Genomic DNA, 10,654 nt, shown 5'->3' with positions numbered 1-10,654 from the left:
GGAATAAAACTTTTCTGTGGTGCATTTAAGAAAATTTCAAATACTAAGGCTAGAATAAGAAAAAAACAAGAAATGTTTGTAATTATGTTTTCAAAATTTTCAAAATTACTGCGTTTTAATTATTTCCGAGCAAGCAATACCCTGGCTAACGAACAATGCACTCAAAGAACAATGCGACATCGAAATATTTCATTTCGATGTTATTCGATATTTCAACAAAATAGAATCTTTTAAAAATTTTCAAAAATTGTAATTGAAACAAACAGCTTTGCTGGTTGGTAATGCATTTATTTTTCAAAATATATAGTATATATATTATTAATAATATATATAAATATATAGTTTGTATAGAAAAAAACGGGTTTTTAGAAAGGAATGAATTCCTGGAAACTAACGGTTAGTTTATAATGTCCCTTAATGAAACCCAGTGTTCTTATCTTTTAGAGTTCACATTTCCTTAGTTGTAGTGGATGACTCACTTCGGATGTAGTAGTTGAAGTTAGTGACGATAATTCTTAGTTTCCTTAGTTTTGGTGACCTACAGTTTTGATACTGGATATGATTGTACAGTTACATGCGAAACTTGATCCCCACTATGGCTTGCGTTTATAACATTGTCGGCGTCTGGCCCCGTGATTGTTTCTTTGCTTATTGAGCGATGTCCAACAATAGACATGGTGTCATTTTCGTGGTTGATTGGCGGCTTTTCATACCCATTTTCTTCTTTTACGTGTAACTGTTTTTCTACACCAGTCCTGATTTTGTTTTCAAAGTTTTCAACCATTTTTTGCACTATATCTCCTTTAGCTTTCGATTTATCCGCGTTGCCTTCTAATAAATTAAATATTTTAGTCCGCGTCTCTTGAAAATTAAATTCCCGTTGAAAAGTGATCACAGCTGAATAAAAAAAAAATTATTTATATAAGTTCGATTAAAAAAGGTGGTTTATATACACATATATTTCTGCAAAGGAAGCGTACTGTTGTCATTGAAATTCTCTGGAATTGATTGGAAATAATAATCATCAGCATTGGCATCAGTGGCACCAGTGGTTCTATGTGCTTGATCTGGTTCAATATCAGTTAACGTAGACTTACCTGACGTAAACGTTGCCATTTCGCAAATTTTTGCCAGCGTTTGTTAATTTGCAATCTCAGCGCTATCAATTTGATGTTCCACCTGCTTTTCTATAACCCGGAAACGGGAAGAGATGATTGCTTGTTATTAGAGCCTTTTCCTTTGGTGGCAGCTTCTATTTGTTTCTTATTTCCAATACTATTCGACCATTCCACAATTCGTATTTTGAATTCTTGTTTTCAATTTGTTGTGCAAAAACCAGCAATTTCCGAAAAGAAAAGATTTTTGCACATTACCTAGACCAGCTGAATTTTGATTTTGAGTTAATCCAAAAACTACATATTTTGGTTTTAGTAAAAATTTATTTTTCGACTAAAAAACAAATATTTTTGACATTTAATTAAAAGCTGCTGGGTTGTATTTTTTTTTTGTTACATTTAAGTTAATTCAGCTGAAGTAAGCTCATAATAAATTTACAACTTTTTAATACTAATTATTTGAATTTATTTATTTTCCACGGTAATGGAAGAAATATATCATCTAATGGTTTCTGTTTTGAGATGGATTAGAAATCAGGCCAAACTTTTTAACATAATTGATCATAGCAACCTGTTGTCAGGTTTCGATGTGACGTTGCAGTCCCCTCCTTGGAGTGTCTGCTGTTGCATGTCTTTTTCAGTATTTACATCAAACATGGTTAGAGCCTGCTTTTCTTGACCACTCTAGCAAGCATATGGTTTACACCTACGCCTTCTTCCCTCAATTCCTGCTTCAAACATCCTTTTCGCTCAAGTATTGTCACCATGGATAGTTATCTGTTGAAAGATATAAATGTCGGAATATTTAAAAAAGAAGAAATTAGCAGAAAATAATCAGAACTACTCAATTCATATATAGTTATCGTCTCTAATCATAATTTCTAATGTTTTTGGCAGGGAGATTTTAAACTATACGATATTTAAGGTGTTTATGGCATTGGGTTTAATAATGTAGGTGGATATTGCTAAATTTATGACTAGGTATCAATATTATTTCATTGGAAGAAAGTCTTTTTGGATGTGTGCGAGTTCGAGTAAATATAGGTAGGGTAAATTGAAATTTCCTAGGAGTTTTTTGCACTGCACTTATGTAAATATATATTTATTTATTTATTACAATTATTTATTATTTTTGGTTAAAAGTTTTCAAATTTATTTATTTATTTATTAAACATCTTATAAAATTATCACAATGGTAACACCTAATTTACCTAATTTTTATCTAATTTACCATACCCGAAATTATGGTAAATACCAACATTCGCTGCCGTACCGACAAAATTTACTATTTCCTTCAATTTACCATCAATTTACTTGAACTCGCACACGGTTTTAATATAAATTAATAACTTTATTTTATCATGCATATTTTTATATGAGAAAAATGTACAGTAGAAAGGAAATTATAAGTGTGAAGTAAATAATATAAACAGTAATTATAATTCCGATATGTCCAATAGTTCTAACAAAAATCTTAGAGCGTCACCTAATATATATGAAGAAATGACACCATCTGGTAGCAGCGTTCTGTCAAACATATACATAGATTCTTTCGAAAAATATTGTCACGCATATGGCTTCACACAATGTTTTTCCAGTGACATGTACGAGTATATTACAACATTTTAGTAGTATTTTTTGATCTTAAATCCGATTTTATTATATATCGTTGTCAGTTAATTTTCATTAGATTTTTTTCATAATTCATTTGTTTATTTTTTACAGTAAAATTAGATTATTAAATTTGATCTAATAATTTTTTAGTTTTAATTGCATTAATTATTATTTTAATAAATCGCCTAGGTGCTTGGGAACAAAGTACCGATCATACACTTGTAATCCATAATAAATCAAAAATTCAAAGAACTTATTTAATAATATAATATAACCACGAGTCGAATCATAGTTTGCTGAATAGATAGTAATGATACATATAGTATGAGTAGTATGGTTACAGGGTCGCAAATAGGGTCATAGGTTATAACTCGAGCTTGAACAATCGTGTAGTTTATGTAGTGCTGGGAACCATATTCTACCTTTGTTATTATAAAATCTCTATGTTTTATAAGCACTAATTATACTAATCGGAATGTTTACAAAAAACACAAACCAGAAACAATTTAAATAACTTCTATATAATATATATATATATATAGATATATTTTTGTAGACATGAAATATATCGAAATGGTAAACAATTTGCTATCCGGAATAAAACTTTTCTGTGGTGCATTTAAGAAAATTTCAAATACTAAGGCTAGAATAAGAAAAAAACAAGAAATGTTTGTAATTATGTTTTCAAAATTTTCAAAATTACTGCGTTTTAATTATTTCCGAGCAAGCAATACCCTGGCTAACGAACAATGCACTCAAAGAACAATGCGACATCGAAATATTTCATTTCGATGTTATTCGATATTTCAACAAAATAGAATCTTTTAAAAATTTTCAAAAATTGTAATTGAAACAAACAGCTTTGCTGGTTGGTAATGCATTTATTTTTCAAAATATATAGTATATATATTATTAATAATATATATAAATATATAGTTTGTATAGAAAAAAAACGGGTTTTTAGAAAGGAATGAATTCCTGGAAACTAACGGTTAGTTTATAATGTCCCTTAATGAAACCCAGTGTTCTTATCTTTTAGAGTTCACATTTCCTTAGTTGTAGTGGATGACTCACTTCTGATGTAGTAGTTGAAGTTAGTGACGATAATTCTTAGTTTCCTTAGTTTTGGTGACCTACAGTTTTGATACTGGATATGATTGTACAGTTACATGCGAAACTTGATCCCCACTATGGCTTGCGTTTATAACATTGTCGGCGTCTGGCCCCGTGATTGTTTCTTTGCTTATTGAGCGATGTCCAACAATAGACATGGTGTCATTTTCGTGGTTGATTGGCGGCTTTTCATACCCATTTTCTTCTTTTACGTTTAACTGTTTTTCTACACCAGTCCTGATTTTGTTTTCAAAGTTTTCAACCATTTTTTGCACTATATCTCCTTTAGCTTTCGATTTATCCGCGTTGCCTTCTAATAAATTAAATATTTTAGTCCGCGTCTCTTGAAAATTAAATTCCCGTTGAAAAGTGATCACAGCTGAATAAAAAAAAAATTATTTATATAAGTTCGATTAAAAAAGGTGGTTTATATACACATATATTTCTGCAAAGGAAGCGTACTGTTGTCATTGAAATTCTCTGGAATTGATTGGAAATAATAATCATCAGCATTGGCATCAGTGGCACCAGTGGTTCTATGTGCTTGATCTGGTTCAATATCAGTTAACGTAGACTTACCTGACGTAAACGTTGCCATTTCGCAAATTTTTGCCAGCGTTTGTTAATTTGCAATCTCAGCGCTATCAATTTGATGTTCCACCTGCTTTTCTATAACCCGGAAACGGGAAGAGATGATTGCTTGTTATTAGAGCCTTTTCCTTTGGTGGCAGCTTCTATTTGTTTCTTATTTCCAATACTATTCGACCATTCCACAATTCGTATTTTGAATTCTTGTTTTCAATTTGTTGTGCAAAAACCAGCAATTTCCGAAAAGAAAAGATTTTTGCACATTACCTAGACCAGCTGAATTTTGATTTTGAGTTAATCCAAAAACTACATATTTTGGTTTTAGTAAAAATTTATTTTTCGACTAAAAAACAAATATTTTTGACATTTAATTAAAAGCTGCTGGGTTGTATTTTTTTTTTTGTTACATTTAAGTTAATTCAGCTGAAGTAAGCTCATAATAAATTTACAACTTTTTAATACTAATTATTTGAATTTATTTATTTTCCACGGTAATGGAAGAAATATATCATCTAATGGTTTCTGTTTTGAGATGGATTAGAAATCAGGCCAAACTTTTTAACATAATTGATCATAGCAACCTGTTGTCAGGTTTCGATGTGACGTTGCAGTCCCCTCCTTGGAGTGTCTGCTGTTGCATGTCTTTTTCAGTATTTACATCAAACATGGTTAGAGCCTGCTTTTCTTGACCACTCTAGCAAGCATATGGTTTACACCTACGCCTTCTTCCCTCAATTCCTGCTTCAAACATCCTTTTCGCTCAAGTATTGTCACCATGGATAGTTATCTGTTGAAAGATATAAATGTCGGAATATTTAAAAAAGAAGAAATTAGCAGAAAATAATCAGAACTACTCAATTCATATATAGTTATCGTCTCTAATCATAATTTCTAATGTTTTTGGCAGGGAGATTTTAAACTATACGATATTTAAGGTGTTTATGGCATTGGGTTTAATAATGTAGGTGGATATTGCTAAATTTATGACTAGGTATCAATATTATTTCATTGGAAGAAAGTCTTTTTGGATGTGTGCGAGTTCGAGTAAATATAGGTAGGGTAAATTGAAATTTCCTAGGAGTTTTTTGCACTGCACTTATGTAAATATATATTTATTTATTTATTACAATTATTTATTATTTTTGGTTAAAAGTTTTCAAATTTATTTATTTATTTATTAAACATCTTATAAAATTATCACAATGGTAACACCTAATTTACCTAATTTTTATCTAATTTACCATACCCGAAATTATGGTAAATACCAACATTCGCTGCCGTACCGACAAAATTTACTATTTCCTTCAATTTACCATCAATTTACTTGAACTCGCACACGGTTTTAATATAAATTAATAACTTTATTTTATCATGCATATTTTTATATGAGAAAAATGTACAGTAGAAAGGAAATTATAAGTGTGAAGTAAATAATATAAACAGTAATTATAATTCCGATATGTCCAATAGTTCTAACAAAAATCTTAGAGCGTCACCTAATATATATGAAGAAATGACACCATCTGGTAGCAGCGTTCTGTCAAACATATACATAGATTCTTTCGAAAAATATTGTCACGCATATGGCTTCACACAATGTTTTTCCAGTGACATGTACGAGTATATTACAACATTTTAGTAGTATTTTTTGATCTTAAATCCGATTTTATTATATATCGTTGTCAGTTAATTTTCATTAGATTTTTTTCATAATTCATTTGTTTATTTTTTACAGTAAAATTAGATTATTAAATTTGATCTAATAATTTTTTAGTTTTAATTGCATTAATTATTATTTTAATAAATCGCCTAGGTGCTTGGGAACAAAGTACCGATCATACACTTGTAATCCATAATAAATCAAAAATTCAAAGAACTTATTTAATAATATAATATAACCACGAGTCGAATCATAGTTTGCTGAATAGATAGTAATGATACATATAGTATGAGTAGTATGGTTACAGGGTCGCAAATAGGGTCATAGGTTATAACTCGAGCTTGAACAATCGTGTAGTTTATGTAGTGCTGGGAACCATATTCTACCTTTGTTATTATAAAATCTCTATGTTTTATAAGCACTAATTATACTAATCGGAATGTTTACAAAAAACACAAACCAGAAACAATTTAAATAACTTCTATATAATATATATATATATATATAGATATATTTTTGTAGACATGAAATATATCGAAATGGTAAACAATTTGCTATCCGGAATAAAACTTTTCTGTGGTGCATTTAAGAAAATTTCAAATACTAAGGCTAGAATAAGAAAAAAACAAGAAATGTTTGTAATTATGTTTTCAAAATTTTCAAAATTACTGCGTTTTAATTATTTCCGAGCAAGCAATACCCTGGCTAACGAACAATGCACTCAAAGAACAATGCGACATCGAAATATTTCATTTCGATGTTATTCGATATTTCAACAAAATAGAATCTTTTAAAAATTTTCAAAAATTGTAATTGAAACAAACAGCTTTGCTGGTTGGTAATGCATTTATTTTTCAAAATATATAGTATATATATTATTAATAATATATATAAATATATAGTTTGTATAGAAAAAAAACGGGTTTTTAGAAAGGAATGAATTCCTGGAAACTAACGGTTAGTTTATAATGTCCCTTAATGAAACCCAGTGTTCTTATCTTTTAGAGTGCACATTTCCTTAGTTGTAGTGGATGACTCACTTCGGATGTAGTAGTTGAAGTTAGTGACGATAATTCTTAGTTTCCTTAGTTTTGGTGACCTACAGTTTTGATACTGGATATGATTGTACAGTTACATGCGAAACTTGATCCCCACTATGGCTTGCGTTTATAACATTGTCGGCGTCTGGCCCCGTGATTGTTTCTTTGCTTATTGAGCGATGTCCAACAATAGACATGGTGTCATTTTCGTGGTTGATTGGCGGCTTTTCATACCCATTTTCTTCTTTTACGTGTAACTGTTTTTCTACACCAGTCCTGATTTTGTTTTCAAAGTTTTCAACCATTTTTTGCACTATATCTCCTTTAGCTTTCGATTTATCCGCGTTGCCTTCTAATAAATTAAATATTTTAGTCCGCGTCTCTTGAAAATTAAATTCCCGTTGAAAAGTGATCACAGCTGAATAAAAAAAAAATTATTTATATAAGTTCGATTAAAAAAGGTGGTTTATATACACATATATTTCTGCAAAGGAAGCGTACTGTTGTCATTGAAATTCTCTGGAATTGATTGGAAATAATAATCATCAGCATTGGCATCAGTGGCACCAGTGGTTCTATGTGCTTGATCTGGTTCAATATCAGTTAACGTAGACTTACCTGACGTAAACGTTGCCATTTCGCAAATTTTTGCCAGCGTTTGTTAATTTGCAATCTCAGCGCTATCAATTTGATGTTCCACCTGCTTTTCTATAACCCGGAAACGGGAAGAGATGATTGCTTGTTATTAGAGCCTTTTCCTTTGGTGGCAGCTTCTATTTGTTTCTTATTTCCAATACTATTCGACCATTCCACAATTCGTATTTTGAATTCTTGTTTTCAATTTGTTGTGCAAAAACCAGCAATTTCCGAAAAGAAAAGATTTTTGCACATTACCTAGACCAGCTGAATTTTGATTTTGAGTTAATCCAAAAACTACACATTTTGGTTTTAGTAAAAATTTATTTTTCGACTAAAAAACAAATATTTTTGACATTTAATTAAAAGCTGCTGGGTTGTATTTTTTTTTTGTTACATTTAAGTTAATTCAGCTGAAGTAAGCTCATAATAAATTTACAACTTTTTAATACTAATTATTTGAATTTATTTATTTTCCACGGTAATGGAAGAAATATATCATCTAATGGTTTCTGTTTTGAGATGGATTAGAAATCAGGCCAAACTTTTTAACATAATTGATCATAGCAACCTGTTGTCAGGTTTCGATGTGACGTTGCAGTCCCCTCCTTGGAGTGTCTGCTGTTGCATGTCTTTTTCAGTATTTACATCAAACATGGTTAGAGCCTGCTTTTCTTGACCACTCCAGCAAGCATATGGTTTACACCTACGCCTTCTTCCCTCAATTCCTGCTTCAAACATCCTTTTCGCTCAAGTATTGTCACCATGGATAGTTATCTGTTGAAAGATATAAATGTCGGAATATTTAAAAAAGAAGAAATTAGCAGAAAATAATCAGAACTACTCAATTCATATATAGTTATCGTCTCTAATCATAATTTCTAATGTTTTTGGCAGGGAGATTTTAAACTATACGATATTTAAGGTGTTTATGGCATTGGGTTTAATAATGTAGGTGGATATTGCTAAATTTATGACTAGGTATCAATATTATTTCATTGGAAGAAAGTCTTTTTGGATGTGTGCGAGTTCGAGTAAATATAGGTAGGGTAAATTGAAATTTCCTAGGAGTTTTTTGCACTGCACTTATGTAAATATATATTTATTTATTTATTACAATTATTTATTATTTTTGGTTAAAAGTTTTCAAATTTATTTATTTATTTATTAAACATCTTATAAAATTATCACAATGGTAACACCTAATTTACCTAATTTTTATCTAATTTACCATACCCGAAATTATGGTAAATACCAACATTCGCTGCCGTACCGACAAAATTTACTATTTCCTTCAATTTACCATCAATTTACTTGAACTCGCACACGGTTTTAATATAAATTAATAACTTTATTTTATCATGCATATTTTTATATGAGAAAAATGTACAGTAGAAAGGAAATTATAAGTGTGAAGTAAATAATATAAACAGTAATTATAATTCCGATATGTCCAATAGTTCTAACAAAAATCTTAGAGCGTCACCTAATATATATGAAGAAATGACACCATCTGGTAGCAGCGTTCTGTCAAACATATACATAGATTCTTTCGAAAAATATTGTCACGCATATGGCTTCACACAATGTTTTTCCAGTGACATGTACGAGTATATTACAACATTTTAGTAGTATTTTTTGATCTTAAATTCGATTTTATTATATATCGTTGTCAGTTAATTTTCATTAGATTTTTTTCATAATTCATTTGTTTATTTTTTACAGTAAAATTAGATTATTAAATTTGATCTAATAATTTTTTAGTTTTAATTGCATTAATTATTATTTTAATAAATCGCCTAGGTGCTTGGGAACAAAGTACCGATCATACACTTGTAATCCATAATAAATCAAAAATTCAAAGAACTTATTTAATAATATAATATAACCACGAGTCGAATCATAGTTTGCTGAATAGATAGTAATGATACATATAGTATGAGTAGTATGGTTACAGGGTCGCAAATAGGGTCATAGGTTATAACTCGAGCTTGAACAATCGTTTAGTTTATGTAGTGCTGGGAACCATATTCTACCTTTGTTATTATAAAATCTCTATGTTTTATAAGCACTAATTATACTAATCGGAATGTTTACAAAAAACACAAACAGAAACAATTTAAATAACTTCTATATAATATATAATATATAATTAAGATATATTTTTGTAGACATGAAATATATCGAAATGGTAAACAATTTGCTATCCGGAATAAAACTTTTCTGTGGTGCATTTAAGAAAATTTCAAATGCTAAGGCTAGAATAAGAAAAAAACAAGAAATGTTTGTAATTATGTTTTCAAAATTTTCAAAATTACTGCGTTTTAATTATTTCCGAGCAAGCAATACCCTGGCTAACGAACAATGCACTCAAAGAACAATGCGACATCGAAATATTTCATTTCGATGTTATTCGATATTTCAACAAAATAGAATCTTTTAAAAATTTTCAAAAATTGTAATTGAAACAAACAGCTTTGCTGGTTGGTAATGCATTTATTTTTCAAAATATATAGTATATATATTATTAATAATATATATAAATATATAGTTTGTATAGAAAAAAAACGGGTTTTTAGAAAGGAATGAATTCCTGGAAACTAACGGTTAGTTTATAATGTCCCTTAATGAAACCCAGTGTTCTTATCTTTTAGAGTTCACATTTCCTTAGTTGTAGTGGATGACTCACTTCTGATGTAGTAGTTGAAGTTAGTGACGATAATTCTTAGTTTCCTTAGTTTTGGTGACCTACAGTTTTGATACTGGATATGATTGTACAGTTACATGCGAAACTTGATCCCCACTATGGCTTGCGGTTATAACATTGTCGGCGTCTGGCCCCGTGATTGTTTCTTTGCTTATTGAGCGATGTCCAACAATAGACATGG

General features: G+C 29.9%; 3 protein-coding genes across 9 annotated transcripts; all 3 read right to left on the bottom strand.

The window, feature by feature from the left end:
* Window positions 1–515: 515 nt before the first annotated feature.
* LOC119663516 lies at window positions 516–1,418 on the bottom strand. Of its 3 annotated transcripts, XM_038073124.1 has the most exons (3): window positions 1,098–1,418; window positions 954–998; window positions 516–897 (listed from the first exon to the last, which is right to left on the bottom strand). In XM_038073124.1, the coding sequence occupies exons 1-3, from the start codon at window positions 1,114–1,116 to the stop codon at window positions 539–541; spliced, it is 423 nt and encodes a 140-aa protein (XP_037929052.1). In that variant the 5' UTR covers window positions 1,117–1,418; the 3' UTR covers window positions 516–538. The 3 variants fall into 3 exon arrangements, with proteins under 3 accessions (XP_037929052.1, XP_037929051.1, XP_037929053.1); XM_038073123.1 differs by having other exon boundaries at window positions 954–1,418; XM_038073125.1 differs by lacking the exon at window positions 954–998.
* Window positions 1,419–3,839: 2,421 nt separating this feature from the next.
* On the bottom strand, window positions 3,840–4,742 carry LOC119663515. Of its 3 annotated transcripts, XM_038073121.1 has the most exons (3): window positions 4,422–4,742; window positions 4,278–4,322; window positions 3,840–4,221 (listed from the first exon to the last, which is right to left on the bottom strand). In XM_038073121.1, exons 1-3 carry the CDS (start codon window positions 4,438–4,440, stop codon window positions 3,863–3,865), a joined length of 423 nt encoding a protein of 140 aa, XP_037929049.1. In that variant the 5' UTR covers window positions 4,441–4,742; the 3' UTR covers window positions 3,840–3,862. The 3 variants fall into 3 exon arrangements, with proteins under 3 accessions (XP_037929049.1, XP_037929048.1, XP_037929050.1); XM_038073120.1 differs by having other exon boundaries at window positions 4,278–4,742; XM_038073122.1 differs by lacking the exon at window positions 4,278–4,322.
* Window positions 4,743–7,166: 2,424 nt separating this feature from the next.
* Window positions 7,167–8,094, bottom strand: LOC119663518. 3 transcript variants are annotated; one of them, XM_038073127.1, is made up of 3 exons: window positions 7,749–8,094; window positions 7,605–7,649; window positions 7,167–7,548 (listed from the first exon to the last, which is right to left on the bottom strand). In XM_038073127.1, the coding sequence occupies exons 1-3, from the start codon at window positions 7,765–7,767 to the stop codon at window positions 7,190–7,192; spliced, it is 423 nt and encodes a 140-aa protein (XP_037929055.1). In that variant the 5' UTR covers window positions 7,768–8,094; the 3' UTR covers window positions 7,167–7,189. The 3 variants fall into 3 exon arrangements, with proteins under 3 accessions (XP_037929055.1, XP_037929054.1, XP_037929056.1); XM_038073126.1 differs by having other exon boundaries at window positions 7,605–8,093; XM_038073128.1 differs by lacking the exon at window positions 7,605–7,649 and having other exon boundaries at window positions 7,749–8,093.
* Between the last annotated feature and the right edge of the window lie 2,560 nt (window positions 8,095–10,654).

Source organism: Teleopsis dalmanni, unplaced genomic scaffold, assembly GCF_002237135.1.
Source record: "Teleopsis dalmanni isolate 2A unplaced genomic scaffold, ASM223713v2 unscaffolded_contig_0515, whole genome shotgun sequence".
Classification (NCBI taxonomy): domain Eukaryota; kingdom Metazoa; phylum Arthropoda; class Insecta; order Diptera; family Diopsidae; genus Teleopsis; species Teleopsis dalmanni.
Note: the sequence above shows the minus strand (reverse complement) of the source record. Positions and strands in the feature narration are given on the sequence as shown.